The 23,136-nt window shown below is 37.1% G+C and overlaps 1 protein-coding gene across 1 annotated transcript in view; it reads left to right on the forward strand.

Annotated features, from left to right (window-relative positions):
• STK39 (serine/threonine kinase 39) overlaps positions 1-23,136 on the forward strand; it is a 102,246-nt gene that overhangs the window by 30,729 nt on the left and 48,381 nt on the right. Inside the window, exons 5-10 of the mRNA XM_065637826.1 lie at positions 1,660-1,715; positions 6,188-6,297; positions 6,397-6,498; positions 6,694-6,827; positions 10,074-10,122; positions 10,229-10,294. Of these exons, the coding sequence (XP_065493898.1) occupies positions 1,660-1,715; positions 6,188-6,297; positions 6,397-6,498; positions 6,694-6,827; positions 10,074-10,122; positions 10,229-10,294 (517 nt within the window). The remainder of the gene's footprint in view (positions 1-1,659; positions 1,716-6,187; positions 6,298-6,396; positions 6,499-6,693; positions 6,828-10,073; positions 10,123-10,228; positions 10,295-23,136) is intronic.

Below are 23,136 nucleotides of genomic sequence, written 5' to 3' on the forward strand. Positions count from 1 at the left end.
TGAAGCTGGGATCGGCACTATGGAACTGCATCTTGGTGTATATGCATCTAGTGACTGTTCTCTTCTATATATTCTCTTTCCACTGACTTCCTTAGTGTAAATTGTGCAGGTGCCTATACATATCTGCTGTAGCAACCCACAGGTTGCTTCCACTGTTTGGATGTTGGAAGTGCTGTACTCTGCTCTTCCTAATTAATTTCACTCAGGTGAATTTGCCTCTTCAGGAGGGTACCTACAACAGGCTCTCTGTCTGTTCCAAGCATTAGCCTTTTATAAAGGAGTCTTAAACGAAAAGCAGATGTACTGCAAACAGAACCCCGAGAATCAAGGTAGTGTAGATGTAGCACAGTAATTGTTCTTTATGTGTACTTCTTATGTCTCATCTTATAAATGAACTGCCTCTCATGTAAATCAAGAACTGTTTCTTCCTTTTGCAGAGAGAAAATTGAGATAATTGTTCTTTATTTCTCCATTTATCTTGACTTCTGGTCTGGAATGCCAAACATCTGCCTCAAACCTTAATTCATGGTCTAATGTTAAGCTGATATTGTTGCGGAGGGAACATCCGTTAGTTTTTAAGGATAACAGGACCTTTTGAGGTCAGATTTGGGCATTCCACTTGTCTACTCTTAAAGGACCTTAAAAAGATAAAAAGAGATCTATTTGTTACATCTGAGATTTCTCCTTTATTATAACATTTAATTTGTAAACTGTGCAGTACCACAGAAGTCTTGTTCAAGACGATACAGTGTGTGTTCCTTTTCCCGTGTCTGTTGTAGGTAAAAGGCATGGTAGTTCGGGGGACACTGTATCAGGTGGTATTTGCCAGTTGGAGCTGTTTCCAAAATTGTTCAGGGATTTGGTTGTGTGTTTTGATGCATTCTTGTTTCTGTATAAGGAAACAGGTTATATTACCTTTCTGTAGCAATGTGTTAAGTCTTTTCAGTACATTTTGGAGATTGATTTGCCCAAATTCTTAATGTTTATGATATATTTTGTATGAAAGATTTATCCTGTGCATTAAGAATGGGATACACGTTTCTATCAAATAAAAACAGCCAGAAAAGTTTCTTCTTAACATGATGTGTGAAAAGTATGTTAAATGGATATAGTTGACTGTTAAACACATGCTGAATTTCTGACAGATTCAGTGTCATGCAACTTTTCATTATGGTACCCTATAGCAAAATATGCTTGCTATTCCCTGAGCTGTAATAGCTTAGTTGGGTAGAAAACTACTGTGTATTTACCATTCTTGGAGATGAATCTCTTCTGTGAAGAGATCAAAGAGGAGATTTTCAACTTTTCTTTTTCATTAGTGTTGCCTTGGATGTGAGAAAGCATTAATTCTTACTCTAAAGCTCTGAAAGCTCCCAGTTCGTGAGGTTATATTTATAAACGGTGGTAAACCAGACTTTGGACCTAAGTATTTCTGTTCTCGTTTTATACAAAAGAGATTGAGTTTGTGAGAGTTAGAGTTCTGCACTCTATTCTATCGTAAATCAGTTAACATTTTATACTTCAGTTTCTGTATCTGTTTTTTAATTTTTAAAATGCTGTCTTGTGAAACTAATAACTATGCAATATTTATTGATCTATTTATTTATTTACATAAAAGATGCACATATGTACTCTCATACTAACCTCTGTACATTCTAGAGATTTGAAGGCTGGCAACATTCTTCTTGGTGAAGATGGCTCTGTACAAATAGCAGGTAATGGCAGTGGTAATGACTAAGTAAAAGAAAAAGGTAATTGCAGCAAGATTAGGGGCAACAGATACAAGTTTTTCTGTTGGCTTTTAATGATTCCTTTTGAAGCGCTGTAGCTGCAAGTTATCTAGTTTCAGATTTCAGGAATTTTGGTTAATGATGATCTAGAAGTTATTCAATATTTTTCTGTGTTCTGTCAAATGTATCAGGAAATTTTTTTGTATCCTTGTAAAATTTCCTTTTGAATCAACCATGTACCTTAAACAGCTTGCAAATGGTAGCAACTCATATTTCTGTTCAAGTTTATTTCATTTATTTCTGCAAGTAATCGTAATAGTTCTTGGTGATTCAGAAATCTGTATGTACTGCACTTCATGAGGACCTTGGCTATAACTTAGCAAGTCGCTGAGATGCATGAGAATTATTTTTGGCACTTCTGCCATTTGTCTTGCTATGGTATTGGTTGGATAGAGTTTAGCATCTTAAATATCCTCTGAATGTATCTATATGCTTCTTGGTAGTATGTGAGAATCAAATTATTTGGTCTTCATAAGGTCTTAAGTACTTAGCAAACCTCATATCCCATCTCTCCGGGTAGTATCAGGTATCTGGAAAATAGTGTGAGCAGGCGGTGATAGCTGCCCCCTCTCCCAGCACACTCCCAGGCCTTTCACTATTCATAGCTCATGACCCAGTGATGAAAGCTTTGTGTTTAGTAGCCCTCAGTAATAAAAATGGCTATGGTCAAAAGTTCTTTTGTACATAAACAATGCTTTCAAAGTACCATGTAAACATATATTTTGAGGGCTTTAATATGCCAGTGTCTGAAGTTTATGAAACTGGACGGGAAAATATTGTCTGGCAGGTGAATCATTTACTAATTGGAGCAATTTTAAGTCTTCTTGTTTGAGTTCAAGACTTAAGTAGGTAGTCAATTTTACAGACTCAAATTATAGTAAGATACTTGATGTTTGTTTATTCACTTTATTGTACCTAATAGGTGACTTCGCTTCGTATAGCACTTTTGGCAACTGTTAAGGTTTGAAGTCTGTGTTGTTAAAGTATTTTTTAGATCTTCTATTGTAAAGGAGTAGATGTCCAGACAACAAACTTAATTAAAAATAATAACTAAAAAGTTGAAAGATAAAATCTCAGGAGCCATCTGAAATAAAGCTGTTGACTTTAGAATATTACTTTTCACACATAATCAAATCTACTCTCCCAGTAATCAGATAACTTTATCCCTTTCTAGTTCAACTCCAGAGCTTGGTTTCTTGACCTTTTCCTCCTTTTTGCTGTAGGCATCTTAATGAGTTAGGCTTTAATTGTGCTGCTAAGACATTCACTGCATGTCGGACTGAGGAAGTTCAGTGGCTGGATAGATATGTGGAATGCGCCCTTCTGTGATGCATTATTTCAATACCAGGTTATTTCTGATCTTCAGGAGAAAAGTGCAGCGATGTCAATCTTGTTTCTTTGTTGGCGTGAGATTGTTCTCTTTGGGACAACTGAACATTGCACATTAACTGAAAGCCAGTTTTGAATGTCAAAGAGGCTGAAATTCATACTTTTTACATCTTTTTGCCTTGACAAAATAAGATCTCCTTTCATCTTTCGAGAACAGACACCTCATAATTTTGCTTCCTTTTATTTGCTGGAAGAACTTAGATTCTTTGGACTGCTCATTCTTCTGCACCTCAAGCTTATATAATGAAAACATGTATCCATAGTACACACTGCTAATATATATGAGGTGTAATATTTGAAGACACAGTTGTCTATTAGCATTTCTGGGTTCTAAGGAGCTATGGCTCACAAATGAAGCTCAGCCCAGTGTTTATTGGACAAAAGACTTCTGTGGAGATATAGAAGAGCATAGATTCTTCAAAGAATTGGAAGCTCTGCAGAGACCTCTGATTATGGACCTTGGAGGTTCTGCAAAGAGAATCTGCTCAGTCTTTGGTGGGAAAGAGCAAAATACACATATTTTTATTTAAAGTGGGGAGACTTATTTTTAAAGTACAAAATTCCTCTGTACAGAGCAGGAAACTTTTGACTTATTTAGAAATATAATGTTAAATAGTCACTGCTGTTCTGCAGCTCTGGCATTCTACTTAAAACTCTTGGAATTGTAACATCTGGTGCTTTGGGCAAACAAGATGATTGGTACTTAGGGTTTCAGCCTTCTAAGCCTGAGCTGCCTGGTGAAGGTCAAAATGTCAAAGAAACCGGTAAAGGAACAGATATGTGAGATAAGGTAAGGATCATATAGCAAAGAGCAATCATACAGAGATTGGTGGAAATGTAGTCGGCATGGGTTGTATGATGCATTTAGTCTATACAAGAAATGGCAGTTTGAATAAAGCTTGTAAGAAGAAGAACGCATTTGGAGGAGTCAAGTCAGAAGATCTCACTCTTCATATTTGTGCACAGGTGGCTGTGTGAACTTACCCATTGCACCAGTAGTTCTCAGGGTGTTCACTCCTGTGGTGATCCATACCTGCAGAAATGTTTGAAAAGATCTGGTTGAAAACAGGCAGAGCCTGTGTCTCAAATAATCAAGCTAGATGGAGGAGAAAGATTTACCAGGGGAATTGTTTGGCAGCCCAAGCTTTCTTTGGCCAGCCCCATTCTCACAGGCTTGATGCTTGATTTCAGAATGCTTTACTAATACAGTAAAATCAGAGCTCTTCATTAAATTAGTTTTTTCTTTCATATTAGCTGTGATTTTAAGTGCCTAACACTTTCGAATTGTTCAGCTCTTCCCTTATGATACATTTCTCTTTCCTCTTTATGTAAATACATTGTCTCCTATGTGATAGGCAGATTGTCACTGTAGGTCATGTCTTTTCTTAAATAACCTGTATTTGTGGAAGCTATGCTTGGCGTTGGAAACTAAAGTCTTGTTTTTATTGAGTAGCTGTCAAAGCGTTTGTAAACATACAACAGTGTTTGACTAATTTTATAGTGAAATGTTTACTTGACTTAATGGAATACTCATCACATCTTTCTCAGTGAGGTGCTGCAATACTTCATTTTTAAGCTTATGCAATAAGACATTTTGCTTAGTTTTTGGGTTGTGTGTTTTGTTTTTTTATCCATTTTCTTCCCTCACCCATTTATATTTGTTGTGCGTTGTGCTTTCGAAATTAATGGTAATAGGGAAAAACAGCAGTAGGGGAGCAAAGGTTAAGTCAGGATTTTAGCTTTGTATCTCAGTTCCTGAAAGAACCTGTAAACAATTGTCCAATACAAATTATTTATCTTTGGTACTGAAAGGGCATTTTTTTTTCCATATCTCTCCTTTATTTATGCTCTTATTTATTAATTTTTTATTTCTACCCATTCAGCTTTTCCTTATATGCAATAGTTCCTCTTCAGAAAACCGACACTAATACCAGCATTTTTAGGGCAGTAAAACTTAGAAGTGGGTGTTTCTGAAGCTGTTCATGCTTTTCAGAAATAGAAACAAAACCTGTCTATTCTATAACTTACAGATTAAAAATATACATATATATATGTTCATAAGGCAAGCTACAGGGAAAATTAAAGAATACTGTTTGAAGCTTGCTTTGTACTTGTCTAATGTATTTCTGTGTGTTTTAGTGATGTAGAAGAGGTCCAGCATTTGAGTCTGATGCTTAACGGTTGTTTAGTGGAAAGTAATGATAAAACTACATTTTCTTTAGTTACTGATTTTTTTTTTTTTTTTTTTTTTTACCTTAAAATCAGGGAACAATAGGAAAATTGAAGTAGGTCTGTAGTAAACTACTTGATTTCAGTATAACTGGGTTGTAAATAGCATAGTCTAAAATACTCTTCATATAGCTTCATTCAAGATAACAATATTTCTTCATACATTGGTAATCTGCTCTCCTTTCTTCCATTTATGCCCTACCTGTCCCATACAGCTGTCACTGATACGGTAATAGATTCACAGTACACTAAGGGTTTTTTTGCTATTTTGGAATCTGGAAAAAACTATTAATGTAATTGTCTACCATGAAATATATATTGTTCATCACTTTGCTGATTATCTTTGATTCATCAAATCTCAATAAGTATTTAAATTATATATTGTATTCCTGCTTGTTCAAATCGCAAATTTGGTAGCTAGACAGCAGTAGCTCCTTATCTTTGAACAGCAACAGATGAAAACCTTTCAAACCTTGGCTCAAAGTGCACACAAGAATATCTTACATGACAGATGTGCAGGAGTCTTTTGTAATGTTATTCAGGAAGACACATACTAGGAGGTCGAACTCGTGGGTGTCTTAGTGAAGGGCTCCCAGATAAAACTATACCGTGTATTCCATTGCATTTCAAGAACAGCATGTCACAAAACAAAGCTAAGTTCTGCAATGGAGAGTTTCTATAAGTAGACCTTTATGAATTGACTTCATTTCTAAAGTGTAAAACTTTTGCTTTGTTATAGGTAATTTAACAGATTTTGACTTTTTTTTCCCCATTTCCAGATTTTGGCGTTAGTGCATTTTTAGCAACAGGAGGTGATGTTACTCGTAACAAAGTAAGGAAAACATTTGTTGGTACTCCATGTTGGATGGCCCCTGAAGTAATGGAGCAGGTATTCCTAATGTTAAAAGAAATATATATATTTTCAGTCTTTAGTTTTTTGGAACTTGAGACATCATCACGTTGTTTTTCCTTTCTGGTCCTATTCCAGGTGCGAGGTTATGACTTCAAGGCTGACATGTGGAGTTTTGGGATAACAGCCATTGAGTTAGCAACAGGAGCAGCACCTTATCACAAATACCCTCCTATGAAAGTAACAGTCACTTTGTGTTACTTAATGCTATTATCTGTATTATTGATGCTGCTAGATAGTTAGCAATCCTTCATTGTCAATAGCAACTCAAGATATCTAAATATATGTGTTCTGTGGAATATTTATTGTCTTTTAATTTCTACGTGTTTTGAATTTATTTTGTTTACAGTACCTCTTTTTTTGGGTTTACTGTAGGTGTTAATGCTGACACTTCAAAATGACCCTCCTACTTTAGAGACAGGTGTAGAGGATAAGGAGATGATGAAAAAGTATGGCAAATCCTTTAGAAAACTAATTTCATTATGCCTTCAAAAAGATCCTTCAAAAAGGTAGGTCATTATTGCCATTTACAGTGGAATTATTTTTTTAAATGCACAGACGATTTAAAGTTCCAGTGTTTAAACATCGTCTTTAAGTGTATGAGTCAAATTTTATAAATAGCAGCCTTCAGTCCTCTTCATCTGGGGAGAAGAAACAGCCTCTTAATTGTTACTTAAGATTTTTGTTCTGGGTCGTTAATGCAATTTATTTATACTTAAATATACTGATGAATTAAACTCTGATCAAACAAAAGTCCTTGATTTGCATCTTAATTTCTCATCTGAGGCAAGACAGAAATCTTGATATTGTACCTAAGTCTAACAAGACTGTTCAGATTGATAAGACAGAACTGTTGGTAACCAAACATATCAATCTTTTGGCCTTTAAATTAAATTAAAATTAAATAAATAGTTTAATGTTTTCCTATTTTGTGACATAAGCTCAGTATTACTTTTAACTTAGATGTTTCCAGAGAAAATTACTTATTAAGAGGTATTTATTTTTTACTGTAATGTTAGGGGCTCCAAACTTGTTTAGAGTTTTCCTCATGTTTATGTAGGCAATTGCATGTCATAGTATCTGTGTGTTTTGTTCTTTCTTAGTGTGTTTTGTGAACAGGATAGCCAAGATGATAAAAATAGTAAACATCTATTCCAAAACCATTGCTGAGGTCCCAAATTCCCAGAACAATTAATTTATTTATCCTTTATTCATTTTTATGCAGACCTATTTTTGTAGGTATCTTTTGCCGAAAAGTTGGAGGAGGCACATTCTGATTAACATTATTTCCTAAGGGTATTTAATGTATCACTTTTTTTAAGACTTTCAGAGCTGCTATTTCTGGGGAAAAAAAGGATTGTCCCAATTGAGTGCTGTGGGGGTTTTCTCTGGTGTGTACTTTGCTGATGTTATACTAGCTTAAAAGGAAATTATTGTGGGGAGTGAAGTCAAAAAGGTGACAGCAGCAATACTAGAGAACAAGTATAATTAAGAAGGAGGATTGCATTGCGACATCTTCTTGAAATCCTTAAAGTGCTTTTTTTTTGACTGGAGGATCATTTTTGTACTGTTTTCAGAATCCCAAACCCTTACAATTGGAGGTGTTAGTAGCAAGTCCTGATGCTTTAAGCTTAGCACTGCTGTTTACAGATAAGAATGAAATGTGTTCTGGATAATCAAGCTTCTTTTAGTTTCCTGTGTCCAGAAATATTCAGGGCAAGATTAGATTAGTATGAAAACATGGGAAGTAAATAATTAAAATGGTTTTCCTTCACTCTTTGAATATATAATGCCAAGTTACCTGACACATTTAAACACATTAGTGTTTAAACTAATTACACTAATTTAGTACACTGATATTTAAACATGTGTAATATCTTCATATTCAGGATTGCCTTCAATTGAACACTTAGATTATCAGATCAGTGATTAGATTTGTGTACCAGTTACTCTAACCAAGGAGCAAGTGTCCTTATATTGTAGGGTCATCGCTATTTCTTATGTTTCTCCCCAGCCAGGTTTAATTTTGCATGCAGACACCTCCATAGTCGTCGTGTCAGTTGTGGGACAAGTGCCTGCTCTTTCTGGCAAATTCTAGGACTGGCATTGCACTGTTGTTGTGTCAGAACATGATGTTTGTGGCTTTGGGATCTGTGTGTGGGTGTTTCTCTCTCTCCCCAGTGCCAAGGATGCTGCTTACAGTCCTCAGCTGCAGTTCAGTGCTGCGGCCTGTGAGGAAAACAGGCCCAGAAGGCATATCCAGACCAGTTCAGAGGTGTCTGGCATAATTAATGATAGAGGAATGGAAAACTAGTTTGGATAAAACTTTACTAAGAACCTAGCTTTTAACTGTGCATATCCCTGTTGTGAGATTTGATCTCACAACATCTCTGAAACTTGTCTGAAAATTAAGAGTAAATTTCAGATAGAACGTTAAAACTGTGACAGATAAACTGTGGGGTTTTTTTGTTTGTTTGGTTGGTTTTTTTGTTTTGTTTTTGTGTTCCCCTTCCTTTTTGCTCATACAAGGTTTACGTGTGACTTACAGCTAAGCCTAGTTGTCTCCACAGTACCATTACTAAGAACTCCTTTATTGTAGAATTTGGTGCTTTGGAGGGGAAGAAAAATAAGTGCTCAATGGAGCTACTGTCTGTGTCTAAATTGGATGCTTTTTGTTGATGCCAGAAGTTGTTTCACGATTTCTAGCGGGAGTGAACTGATATATACTTACACACTGGTTACTGCTGCTCTTTTCTTCACTTACTCTTCAGATGTGTCCACAGAGAAGTAAACTATTACAGATTTTGGTTTGGTTTTTTTTTGGAGACCGAAATTTTCCAAATTAATGCTTTCCACTGTCTTATCTAGTGTATGTTGTATCCAATCTCTTGCTTTAATTTAAATGGAAAACTATAACAAATGTTGCTTCCGTTCATTTAGAAATTATCAATCTTGGAGATTTCGGCTTCCCTGAACGTAGCCGTGTCAAAATTAGTCTTGGTTAGTGGTATGGGCTCCTAATGGAAAGGATGAAAAGAACCTGAAGGATTTTATTTCATCCCAAGAGATGTCTTACTTTCTCTCCAGAGTCTGCTTCAGTACTAGAGCTGGCTTTGGCTAGATAAGTAGCTTTATAGGTCCCTGAAGCTAGGGGAGACAAATCCTGCTGTTGGAATCACTCCAGTAGCTGCAAGACTGTGCTTATCTGTTGAAAACGTCAAAAATATAAACCTGAGGATGATAAGAAGAAAGAGACTTAACTGAACTGCAAGTAAAAGTGAAATGTCTAGGTTTTGACCTCCTCACTGTTGCTTTGATTTTCAGTTGACTGATTGGTTGGAAGATGCTCCTGCTGAGTCTCTTGGTTTATGCATCACGTTAATAGTGTCGGTATAGTTTCTTGTGAAAACCTGCTGTAAAAGAATACCGGTAGCAGATATTGATGCTACTGTTTGGAGAATGTAATTATTCTTTTATTGCTGTGGAGCAAAGTTCAGGTGCATTCATAGAGTCATTTGGGAAAGAAAATGATACCTGACTCTGTTTGTTTTAAGGGTAAAATGCATTTGTGTTGAAAGAAAAAGGGGTAAAACTGGCAACTTAGAGACTGATTTTTTTTGTTTTGGTATTTTTGCTGTAGGGAGGCTTAATTTTCAATTCAAAAGTATTACAGACGTACCATTTAACTAACGTCTTGTACTGTATTCACTGAGAGGGGTCTTTGTTTCTGTTCTAATTTATTATTGATCTTTCAGGCCCACAGCAGCAGAACTTTTAAAATGCAAATTTTTCCAGAAAGCCAAGGTAAAATGTTTAACCCTACGAGTAAATTTTGCTCTGCCTTAAAATCTACATGAAATTTCTTCTTTCTTTGTCTTGATTTTTAACTTACCAAATGTTGGTTTTGCAGAATAGAGAATACCTGATTGAAAAGCTTCTCACTAGGACGCCTAATATAGCACAAAGAGCAAAAAAGGTGAGTGTATTCACATCTTTTTCTTGACTAGTATGTAAGACAAAGTAGGGAGTATTCAGTTGCCTTAAAAGTTAGTTGGCTGGCTGATTCTGTTACAGAGTACTTAGAGACGGTGACTATTGAATGAATGGTTTCTGCAGCCTAGCTTTTTTCAGGAAGCCTTGGGGCATTTTGGCTTCCTTTCTGGCCTTCCCAAAATGATATCTGGTATTTGTTGTCATACATGGTACGATTTTTTTCCCCCACTCCCTTTTACAAAGCTACAGGTGAAATGGTTGTGCAAATAAAAAAATGATCTGTGAGTGTATAGGTTCATAAACTGCAGAATTCATAGTTTCATTGGTCACCCGGAGAAAGGGTGAATATGCTATAAATGGTATTTATTGAGGACTACCTGGTTCTATGGATTATTTCAAATGTGATGCCCAAATGTGTGGCAGTCGGGTCCAAACTCTCTAGGAGTGCTGCTGAGTTATTCGGGCCAGTGGAGCCTTATCCCACAGGTGAGGGAGTTAAACCCACAGCTATGGCATGTACTGCTGTTTCTGTGGTGCCTTTGGTGCTTGTATAAATGAGCTTACCAGGTGATGTGCAGCAGAACTAAAAAAAAAAAAAAAAATTCTTAACAGGAGTTTTAAAATTTGAATATGAAGCAAGGTACCATTCATAAGAGCTAACAGGAATGGTGTAGACTCCTGCTTGTGTGTGAGAAATTATGGAACTCTCTTTCTGTGATGACTTAACTCTCCATGTCTCTTTGGTGCGAGGAACCTGCTCAGAGACTGTTGAGCCTCTGCAGGTGACAGGGTAGTGTGCTGAGTCCAGCTTTCTAAAACCAGGCTTTCTGGGAGGATGTTTTGAGGAGGGACAGGACAGGAACTGTTTCAGCTTTTGTTGGCCCATCAGTTAGGCTTCAGTTACCTGGGACCAGCACTTGTAAGGTTTTCTGTTCTCTTTGTGAATATCCGTTTGGCATAATTCTACAACGCTGAAATGTTCGTTCAGCTGGTCGCTTGTATTTGGAAGAGACTGTCAGCAAGACCTGAATGCTTTAAGTTCCTTCTAATCTTCTTTTAAGTAGAAGTAATTTGGGAAATCAGTAGAAATGATGGGCCTTTGTAAGAGGCTGGAGTAAAAGCAGGAATGAGAGGGCTTGTAGAAGGGCTAGTGCTCTGGGCAGATGAGCAGCTGCAAGGTGCAGAGGAAAGGTGGGAGTAGTTCAGCTGTTTGGCCATGTGGTGGCAGCAATGCCCACATAAAAAATTATCTAACGGGGAAAAAACATAGTGGTTTGTTTCTCATTTTACATCTTGAGCCATACAGAAATACTCCATCAGAAATAGTTTTTTGAAGATAAAATTTTGGAGAATTCTTTCTAGTTTGGAAGAGGTGTGATTCTTAAAAAAATCAAAGCTGTACATTGCTAGAGAAAAATTCACAGGTCTTTTAACTACAGCATAAATGGAAAAAATATTTAGGTTTTAGCTAGTGAAAATGCTAAATTATTTATATTTTAAAAGGACACAATATTAAAATTCATCAGGGATTTAAAATTTAATTCACTTGTTACAACTTTGCATGTAACCGCTGTTTTAAGATACCATAAAATATACATGTATTTTCATATTAAAACTGTGGGATTTTATTTAAAAAACTTGTGTAAGTAGAATTTGGTTGCTCAAACATTAACATATAAAATGTCTAAGAGGTCACTCTTGGAAGAAGTAATGCCAGTAATGGAAAAAAGAATGTCACCAGGGCAAGAGATGCAAAGGAGCTGGTGTCATTGCTGCTGAAATTATCTTCTGTAGCACTTGGTGTGAAATGCCTGTAACTAATGATCTATAGCACCGCTGCTAGTAAAAATTTCAGATCTGCTCTGCATTAATTTAATTTTTCTTACATTTACCACAGGTATAATTACTTTGCCTTGCTGTCCAGAACTCTAGCCTCAGTTTAAATTTTAAATTCTTTTCTCTTGACATAGTGCTCTCATGTTTTGCTTCTGCCTTTAAAGCTTATACTTGGCAACTGTTTTGACTAAATATGGATTCAGATCTGTTTGCGAAATCCTGAAACAGGTACACATGGTCTTGTATGTGTGAGGAAAACATTTTATATTGTAAAGATGTCTCCTGTTTTAAAACCCATTTTGATAATTAAACAACACCTACCTTATGTGTTTAAAACACTACTTAACATCAGAGTTGTAAACTACATCTTTGCGCACATATTCCCCATCCCTGTGTTTCTTTGGTTGCTTTCAATTCTGCTAATTTTGAAATTATGCCGTTCTTCCTGGCCTTCTCCTAGTAACTAAGGATAACACTGAAACACTTCTGGAATTGACTTTCCCAGGAGGAACATGTCTTGCTTCTTCCTGTGCAGAACTTCTTTAAGCAAATACTGGCACTGATCCACAGAAATGAGTGTTACACCATCCAACTTCCTACTGGCAATTCTGGGTTTCGTTACTGTGAGTACTCACTCGTGAGAGCATTGCTGGTGCCAGGAAGAACTGGAGAGAAGGCTGTGGTGAATGGTCTGAGCTCAGTGTGGTATGGTAAGCGGGGACATGCTCCGAGGCCACACTTTGATCACTGACGAGAGTGTGGGAGCATTGATTACAGCCTCTGCCTTGTTGGGTGTGATGGTAGAGCAGCCTGCCCTGTCCTGCTTGGATCAGACTGCGCTCACCCCTGTTGTACAACCGCTTACCAAGAGTTTAGATAACGCTATTTGTTAACACGTGTTGAAGCAGTTTTAATTTTGAACTTAATGCTAAGTTGTTTCGTTTGGGATTAGAATTGCTATATTGGAATAGAGGAAATTTGAAACAGCTTCCAGAATTCCACCGTCAGTTTTGAAATCTTGTCACACTAAAAGATTAATTATAACTGTAAGTACTCTGTATGCACAAAGGCCCTGGGTCAATTTTGTGGTTGTATAATCCTGTTTCTTTAATTTTGAAAATCTCCTGCATGACTGCCAGTTTTACAAAGTGAAAAGGGAAAAAAACATGTATCTGCATTTTGTTTTATTGCTGTCTGAAGTGCTGCTAGTAAAAAAATAAAAATCTGAGTAATAATTGGGCTTGAATTCTGTTTCTGGGAAGGTGGTATTGGTCTGCATTGTTAAGAGAAGCTCATTAGACCTCAGAGTTTTAAGTTACTGGGAAAAACCTGTGACAGCATAAAAAGATGATTAGTGTGAGTGATACCAGTTTTTATTAAAACTTCAGTAGAAATACCTTTACTGGTGGGCTGGAATTCTAGCTCTGCAGTATAGTTAATTTAGGGAAATGTTACCTTATAGAAAAAATTAACAATCTCCTGCATTTAATGAGAAAAATATCTTTAGATCTCAGATTTCTTAGACAGTTCTGACAGCATGATTGCACCTCAGCAAGACATACATACGCAACATTTCCTGTGTCAGTAGCGGGTTTAATCTGATAGACACATGTCAGCAATGATGGGTGTTAGTACAGCTGGACTCCAGACCTTTTGAAAAGCAGAGAGCAATGTTAGTTTGAGCTCAGATTATTAATAAAAATGTATATATGTTGCTATGATTCTTTACACTTTAAGAAATGCTTTTTTCATTAATGCTGATGTATAAGGAGAAGGGACATGTTTTCTACTGAAACACGATTTCTGGAAAACAGCAGCTGAACTATAGGAATGTATTTGACAAGGCTTTGTGTGGGGGAGGTCTTTCCATCATAGAGGATTAATTGTTCAGTTTACCCAGAATGCCATTACAAATAAAAAAAGTAGTGCAAGTGGTTTTATATTGTTGGATATTACTAGGAATAAACAGGAGAAATTGGCTTTCAGACTATGTTGGTTTCTTCATTTATTTTCAAGAAGTTGTTGGAAGTAAAACTTAATGGAAACACTTATTACGTAAAATGTAAATTTGACAAAAATTCACATAATCAGAAAGCAATGCCTGTGTTAGTGGGCATTAAAAGTGGAAAGTGTTTTAAAGAGCAAACACATGCAGTTGCATCAGCTTTGTTTTAACTTTTCAGATAAAGGGAAAAAGATTGTTGTCAGAATTTCTGCCAGATATACTTAAATGTAGTTGTGCCATAAGAGAAAAGGAACTTCATACAGTATATGGGTTTGTCCATCCTTTCTTTCATAAGGTGCTTTTACACTATAAGAGCATAGAGTTTCTAAGGTTGGATTCTGTGTCCTCTCAAATGGAGCCAGTCTAATACAGAATAGATGAGCTTTAAGACAAGCTGTGGAATAGTTGGCTCAGTGTCTTTTGTACTTCAGATGGCCAAAAGCATCTCTACGATAACTTGATTACTTGTTATGGCAGGGCTTAAAAGCTCACGCATGATTCATCTTAATCATTAAAAACTAACCCTCTTCTGTATTGGATAGTGTTTTCCAGTTCATGGGCTGTCATGGTTCAACTTCAGAATTCATTTGTGTGGTGGATGAGTCACTGTCTCTTGTGTCACAGCATTGATGTGCTTGTTAGCTAATGGTGTGTTCGTGACCTGTTCACTTGTTCAAAAATGTCCGTGTTCTAGACTAACATGAGGTTGGTGTATAATGAGAACTTTTCTGATTAGACCAGTAGCTTTAAATATTTGGCATTTATCTAAGCTGTTGAAACTTTCAGTACTGGAGGACAGTTTCATTACTGTAAAGCGCAAGTGTTGTGTGTTCTTAAAGGTGCTGTTAAAGGTCTCCTAGTTAAAGAATCAAGACAGGATAAAGGAAATCCAGGCTTGCATGATGATGGTTTTAGATTCTTTGATCAGAAGCTATGTCTTGTAACTAACCAAAAGATAATCTTATTTTACTGTCCTATTTTTAAATGATTTGTTTTTTCGTCCCTTGCTGAGAATGTGCAGGAAGGTATTGGCTTTATATGTTTGCCTTTTGAGAAATGAAGCCTCAAACATTTCACTTGTATGACATCCAAACCCAGATTGCCTCTCTTGGATTTGAAATGGTGTCCTAAGTAGAAAGTGGAGTTAGTTGTTACTAAATCTGTTCCCAGTCTATAGGCCAAATCAGAGTTCTGTCAACATAGGTAGTGACAGCTGGCTTGCTTGGGTCACTTTAGTGTCCAGAGGTGTCCCACTGTGCTCTCTGGCACAAGGTAGTAGAAGAAGCCTTTCTGCGTGTCTTTGTTGCTAAAAGTGATGAGGGGTTTTGGAAGGTTGGGGAAGTGTGTGTTACTTGTGATTTTGTACATTTTGGGGAAGATTGTCAGGAAGGTCATGCAGGGAGATGAATTGCAAAGAGGATTCTGTACATGCAAGGTGTCTCAGAAGCAAGTTGCCATCTGTGGTTATTTGCTGAAAGGCTAAGGGAAAGCTATGTGAGAATTTTTGCTTTCATATGGAGAAGTTAAATCTTTAGCCTTCCTAGTTCTAAAAAAAAGTAAATAAATTGAAGGGAGGCAAAAAAAAGTGGGGGGGAGGCAGGCCCAACACTCTGAAGAAAGTGAAGAATAAATGTTTTCCTGGTTAGACATTGTAAAGCTTTTAGAAGTACAACACTAATTACATGCCATTTGTTTTGACACCTGTCCCCCCACACTTAATGCTTGATACTGGTGATATTCTTGAAGTTCCTGGGGAGAACTGCAAGGGAAGTACCGGTGAGGCAGGACATCCTTGAGATTGTGCTACCCAGTGGTATTACAGGGACTTAATTTAGCTGAAAAGTGCTCTTGGCTCAAGAAGTTAAAATTATGGCTGGAGCTGAAAACTTCAAGGTTTTAATCAGAACAGGTAGTTTAAGGCTAGCAGAGCAGAAAGATGGACTGGAATAGTAATAGTTTGTATGCAGAGTCCAGTTTCTGTTTAGCACTGAAAAGCAGCTCCACGAGAAGATTATTCAAACTGTGCATCTGCAGGTAAATGTAAAGTTACATAGTAAATGAAGTGCAAGGGGAAAAATGTCAAGTGGATGACAGATGTGTGGTCCCAGCTGTGCTGTGCGGGAGCCACCAGCAGCAGGGGGCAGCCGCATCCAGCGCTGGGAGAGCTGTGCTTAGTTAGGAGCGGCGTCAGGTCTGTGAGTTTTAAATGCCATAGACTGATGAATGCATGCTGCTTCTTGATACCTAACTAAAATATAAACACTAGGGGTTTATAAAATTGGATTCTATAAAAATTGAAGGTTTATGTTCGCTATTTTCATGTTCATTTGTAACTTTTTGGAGAACTGCACTCAAGGTTTCGGTTTTTTGGGGGTTTTTTTGTTTGTTTTTTTTTTAAATGTCTTGAATAAGCCTAGGTCTCTTTAAAGTCTGTGTGGAGTGCAGAATGTATATTATAGTAATTTCTCCCGTGTACATAAATACGTGGAAACCTTGTAGAAAACAGAAAAGGGAAGAAATCAGAATTTCGCCTTGAAATGGTATTTTCAAGCCTTTGAGCTTGAAAGAAGGTGAAAATAATAGTAAATTCTTCTTTGAATTCTATAGTAGTAGGCTATTTTCCTAAATGTTATTTAACATGATATTGTTGATAGTGAAACCCATAATGAGTCTTCTACTATTGAGTAATGAAGGCTCTACATGAGGCTGTATTTGTCTACTTTCTTTTTCCCTCTGGTCATGTTAGGAAAGTAAATGGCTTAGATGATAGAAAAGGATGGTGGAACTGGAAAATTCTGATTATAAAAGAAGGATCCAGTGATCCCTCTAACGGAAGGCCTTTTAGTAGTGAGTCACCATTGCGATGCCCATTCATCTGAGCAGCCAGGAAAGATAACCAGAAGCTCTACGGATCTGGATCTTTATCTATCTTCTTCACCTTTTAGAGTATTAAGTTACTTTGCCAATTTACTGTATTTTTTATTGGCTTCCTTTGATTCCTGCAGGTACCTTCTTGGCCTTAGCACCTTGATTTGACTGGGGGTGGAGGATGGGGCCAGGCAGGGAAATAAAGAGTATATGAAAGAGCCTCTCTGTATGTATGAGTGAGCCATCAGGTCATGCCTGGTGGCCCATTTGGGATTCCTTGGTTCTGAGATGAAGTGTTACTTTTGAGAAACAATGCAACTCCTCTGCACAGTTGATTGAAAACATCCTCCTCAGCACAGGTACATATTCATGCCTAAAAGGACTATTGCTAAAATGTCAATTAAATAAATATTTGCAGGTAAAAACACTTAGTAATGAAATTTATGTAGTGGAACTAATAAAGGGAGAAATAATGTCTGAAAACCAAAAATCATACTGAATTACTAAATGTGCACATTTCCCTTGTTACTAAGACTTCAGCAAAACACTGCGATTTCTCAAAACAAAATCAATTTCAAGTTTTGGAGCAGAGATAGTAAGTATGTTGCAGTATTTATGTAAAACCTCATGGTTTTGGAAAGCAGAATTAGGAGTGCAGGGAATTACCTGCACTTGTTTTTAAGATGTTTATGTGACAAAGAAATGTCTCTAGTTTGAGCTGCTGCATTTTGCTGTCTCTAAGCAGCATTATCCCAGCAAGAGTGAAAGGAGGAGGGCTTTGGACAGAGAATCCCCCAGAGTGGGTGGGGAGTTGGTACACAGAGCATCTGTACCCATTTTTCAGCATTACCTCTAGAGATGTGGGAACATGCTCCCTCCTCCCCTCTCCCTGAGCCTTCGGTGGCTTTGTTTTCCTCTCACTGATTGCTCCGCTGTACTGCAGTCCTAAACCGTGAGTGTAGGTGAGATTTCATGGCAGTCTTCTCAACTGATGCCCTTGCCCTTGGCTGTCACACCCATTATCATGTGAGCATGATACTGTTTGTGTTCAGCTATCAAAACAAACCAGAATCATAAATACTTAAAGCAAATGGCCTTTTTTAAAAACAGATTTGTATTCTTTGTTGACTTGTGCTGTGTTATCCCTTAGAAAAGGGTGCTCTTCAAGAACCAGTAAAGAGAGCTGAAGACGTCCTATTCAATGCAGAATTATCAATCTCCTTTATGCGTTACTCTTTCATGAAAGAAAATGTGATGATCTTACATTTCTTGACTTCAAGTTGCCAGTGTAATTGATTCCAATAGTGAATAGAAGTGGAAAGTTACACAAAGATGGTGAAGAATCCTGGATTTACAATTCTTAAATGACTTGGTGCCTTTTCAGTTTTTACAATAGTTTGTGCTGCATTTAGGGAAACAAATATTTGCAAGTTTGCATCAGTGACTCAAATTTTCCATGTTGACATATTTCCTTGAAGGTAATTATAAATGTTGCATAAATGTGACATTGCATACTTCAGAGCAAACAATAATTAGCTGTTTTGGAAGGGTGTGCTGGAGGGTTGTGATTATATATTTTTATTCCGAAAGTGGTGCAGTTTAAATTTTTGAAGAAACTGATTGTGAGATCGAAACATAATTTATGAAAGTTTAACCCCAAACTAAATTAAATGGTTTTGGCTACTTTTTTTATTGTGAAATTTTAAATGGGATAACAGTTTCTCTCAGTGTTGCCATGTTTTGCAAACACCATTTGTTTTTGACTTAGAATTGACGAATTCAGTTGGAATTGACTTGGAATTGAAGGATTTGATGTTCCTGTGTCTTTCTAGTGAGATAAGATATATATGCGAGAATATCGTCTGCTCTTGAGCTTACTGACTCAGGACATACTACCTGAAGTGCTAATGAAACCTCATCTCCTCCCACAGTAAGGTCACCTTGGAATACTGAAATTCAGACCCTTCAGACTGAGACTTTAGGGCATAGGAGATGTGTATCTCAAGAAATGTGTTTGCTTCCTAGGAGCTTCCCCATGTTTTTCAGTTGAAAATTTCTCTTATTTCACATAGGGAATATGCATACCAGAAATGCCTGAAGACATTTTTCAGGAACTGCAAAACCTTAAATCCTCTGTGTCCTTTCAGTCAGCAATTTGGACAAAACCTAAGCATGGCTGTACAATGTAGAGAAGCAATAACCACTCATTTAATGTGGAGTATGAATGGTAACTTTTGCAAAATTTCAGGGTTTGGGACCAGCCTTACCTATCCCCTTCTGCGTACATGGATTTTTTCCCCCAAGAAAGTTTCTGAGGATTTGGATCTTTTCATACCATGAACAGTTATCCCAGAATTAGTTTTTGTGCCAGATTACATTCTTGCTGTCAAAGCAGTGTCTTAGGCCTGCCTATGCTTTTAAAAAAACAAGCAAACAAAACCAACAACAAAAATCACAACCAAACAAGAAGCAAACAAACCCAAAAAATAAACTAAAAAAACCCCAAACCCCAACCAACCAAAACCCACACCAAAAAAGCCACCTCCCGCCGCCTTTTCCTGCATATGCATATGAAACACTGAAGGTTGTGAAGCACTGGAACAGGTTGCCCAGGGAAGTGGTGGAGTCACCATCCCTGGAGGTGTTTAAAAGGCCTTTAGATTAAGTTCTTCGGGACATGGTTTAGTGCTAGAGTTAGGTTATGGTTGGACTCAATTATCTTAATGTTCTCTTCCAACCAAAATGATTCTATGATTCTATACGTTATGGTGAGAAAAAACAAAGTTCCCAGTTGCGTAAAGCACATTCAGGTTTGCAGAGTTTTTGTCGCTTGCATCAGAATAAAAATGAGACTTTGCATTATAATGAGCTCAGGGGAATGTAAGAATAGTCAGCAGTGAAGGGATTAGGATATTCACATGAGCAGTGAGACTGGGTGGGATGGGGACCAGCCTTCTGAGCAAGTGCCTCAACTCTTGAACAAAAGATGATGTGTACACATGGGAATTTATGCTCTGTTTTGGACCTCATTTTTTTTTTTCCAAAATGTGATTACAGTGTAGGTGTTCTCATGCAAAAAGATTCATACTCTTTTGCATTAAGATATGTTGTAGAAAGTGACTTCTCCATGGTCTGCCTTTTACCTCAAGTGATAGGCTGTGATTAAATATGTAATGGTTTTAAGCAAAAGGCTGGTGCCATGATTGGATAAATGTGATGATGTGCTGATTTCCTTCATTGCATTGGCATGCTAGTAAGTGCATAGGTGTGGGGATTGAAAATTACTTTTGTATGGTTGGAAACATTCAGGAAAGGTTTGCAAGAGGCCTAAAGGTAGAAATTATAAAATCTGATTGCTCTACAGGCTTAAGATACGTATAGAAGGAATTGGTGTGGGGATTTTTGAGAGAAAAATACACGGAGCAAAATGTTTGCTAAAACCAAAACTGTGTTCAATATGTCCTATTTCTCATCGTTGTTCTTCCTATAAAATAACGGGCATGGTAACTGGCATTGTAAATGCTTCTCATGAAGTTATATGAGAAGAGAAGCTATTGGGACTTGTGATTTAGCAAAAAAACCAACCCACCTAACAAACAAAACCGAGGGGTAGTGGGGACACAAAAAACTTCACCTTATCGATTACCAAGTAATATCGGCACTTGAAAGAGTAACTCATATCTGTGTTATAAGAACTTTTGGTATCTTTGTAGTGGGAGAGTCCTGTCTCCTATAAGAACAATTACCACAGTCATAGGGAAAGGTGAAGATATGCAGCATCAGTAGACTGGTGCTTCTTTTTGCTCCTGAAAGTCAAATCTGGGGTCTTACTAAGACAGACTGCAGAAAATTAAAAAGGTGAGGTGTTTAAATAACCACCTTGTCATTCCTACTCTCTGGGGCATGTGTATATCTTGAATGCTGTACTAGCAGATGTAGCTGAAGGGCACCAGTGGTAAAAACACAAGACAATTTTATCTCCAGAAAAAAGCAAACCCAGTTGATTTGTTGAACTGCAGTATTTCCAGAAGGATTTGTGTTAAAAAAAAAAAAAAAAAAAAATTGATTGCCTTCTGTAGATATGGAAGTGCAGAAAATGGAGAACAGCTCTGACTAGTTAGACATTAACAGGGAGCAGTGTCAGGGTTCCACAAAGACTTTTGCAGATGGTTGGGATCTACATGTCTGCCTCTCTACAGACGTTCAGGAACAAATTACATTTTGGCTCTAAGTTACCTATATATGGAGAGTGGCAGGGCACCTTCCATGTCACTGAAATGTTTAATGCTCATTAATGCCAACAATTTTGATTACACAAATGCATTTTTCAGGTCACGGTACTCTTTTGGGGAGCAGAATTAAAAATGTTTTAAATCTTTCCAGGACTTCATCCCAAATATTCAGTTCCTGGAGACCTTAATAGGAATAGCTTAAATAATTGAGATAATGGGAAAATCAAGATTGCTAGTTCAGTCATCTTCCTGTAGAACAAGGAAAAAGACAATAGCATAATATTACGCTTACTAAAAGAATGGATTTTTAATGTGGTCTAGACCATGTGCTGTACCATGTTTTATGCATGTATGTATTGCAAGGACAGTGTGTCCTTTTTATGTACTTTTAAAATTAGACACTGAAATAAAATAACAAATCTGTAAGTGGGCCCAGTTCTTTGCTTTTTTCAGTGGTTGTGAATAAGGAAGTAGAAAGATCTTAATATTCAGAAAATGTTTGTTCCCTTCTCTGTCACCCTACAAAATTAAACTTGTAAAAAGATTGCAGAAGCAAAAGAATCAAAGATGAATAATAGATTCTTCTTTCCCCGGTCTGTAACATCTACATGTAGCAAGCACATCAGTGCCTAGAAGACAACAATTTATGTTTTTCCTCCTTATGCTGTAGCTTGCTTTTCACCCAGCTTTGGGAAATGTGGGCAGCTTCCGCATTCCGATGCTGGAGTTCTCTCTCTGTCAGTCTGATTTGGGCCACCCTCCGATGGATGGGATGTACAGTTGCCCTGTTCATCTGGTAAAGCAGACATTCTCCTGGAAAGCCGATACATACTGTCATTGGCTGGGAGTGTTAACTTAGCTATATCCTACTTTAAAAGGGTGAGGACAAATAGTTCTGTCAGCTCCTTAATTTATTCTTAAAACTTTGTGACTCTGGTATATACTGGAATAAGCTGTAACCAGCAAAACATATACAACAATAATAATATGATGCTTAATATTTTGGTGGTACTGATGATTTTTTCACTCACTAAATTGTCCAAGCATTCTCTGTTGCAGCTGATGTTCATAATGTCTCTCTTCCACAGCTGTGAAAATGTTGTCAGTGGCTTGTTAAGTTTTTCCTCCTACAAACTGCTTTTGGTTGTAGATTACAGTGTTCTGAGCTGCTTTTGTGTTGGCTGCAGTTTCGGTGCCAGTCAGTCAAATTCATTTTCTATTGCCTGTGTGCTTTTCTGTTTTATATGGAATATGTTTTCTAATATGTGCTAATTTGTCTTTGTAAGGTTGAAGGCTTTCATTGTTTTCTTTATTAGCTGCAGTTATGATTCAGTTTAGGTCCTATTTTGGAAGAAGCATTTAGGTTTTTAAAACAATAAAACCCAAATCAGAATTGAGCATGTTTTAACTTGTTTCCCTTTCCCTCTGAAATATTTATAGAGAGAGATACAATCCTGGCATAAAGAACTATTGATGCTGTGTATTTTGACTAAAGCTGATGGAGAAATTGCATTTGTACAGCTACCACATGCAATGTATAAGAACTTCCTCATTTTTGGAGAGAGACAAGAAGTTTGTTTCAGTTCCCTGCTCTGTCTTGAATTTGCTTTATGGCTTTGGATAAAACACTTCATTTGTCTGCTTCTTTATTCCCTTCTGTGAAATGGGAGTCCTTTAGTAGGGTATCAGGTGAAATATATAGAATATTATTAACTGCTGTAATGCTGTAATCATTGGGGTGAAATGCAAGCATGCTGCCTTTGATATCAGTTTTCTAGTAGTATCTCAAATGGTAACCAGTAATGAAATTGCAAATATTTACAATATTCTAAATACAACCCCTGTTGTATATTCTCACTAGGAGCAACGCTAAGACTGTTGTTC

Source organism: Caloenas nicobarica, chromosome 6 (genome assembly GCF_036013445.1).
Source record: "Caloenas nicobarica isolate bCalNic1 chromosome 6, bCalNic1.hap1, whole genome shotgun sequence".
Lineage (NCBI taxonomy): Eukaryota > Metazoa > Chordata > Aves > Columbiformes > Columbidae > Caloenas > Caloenas nicobarica.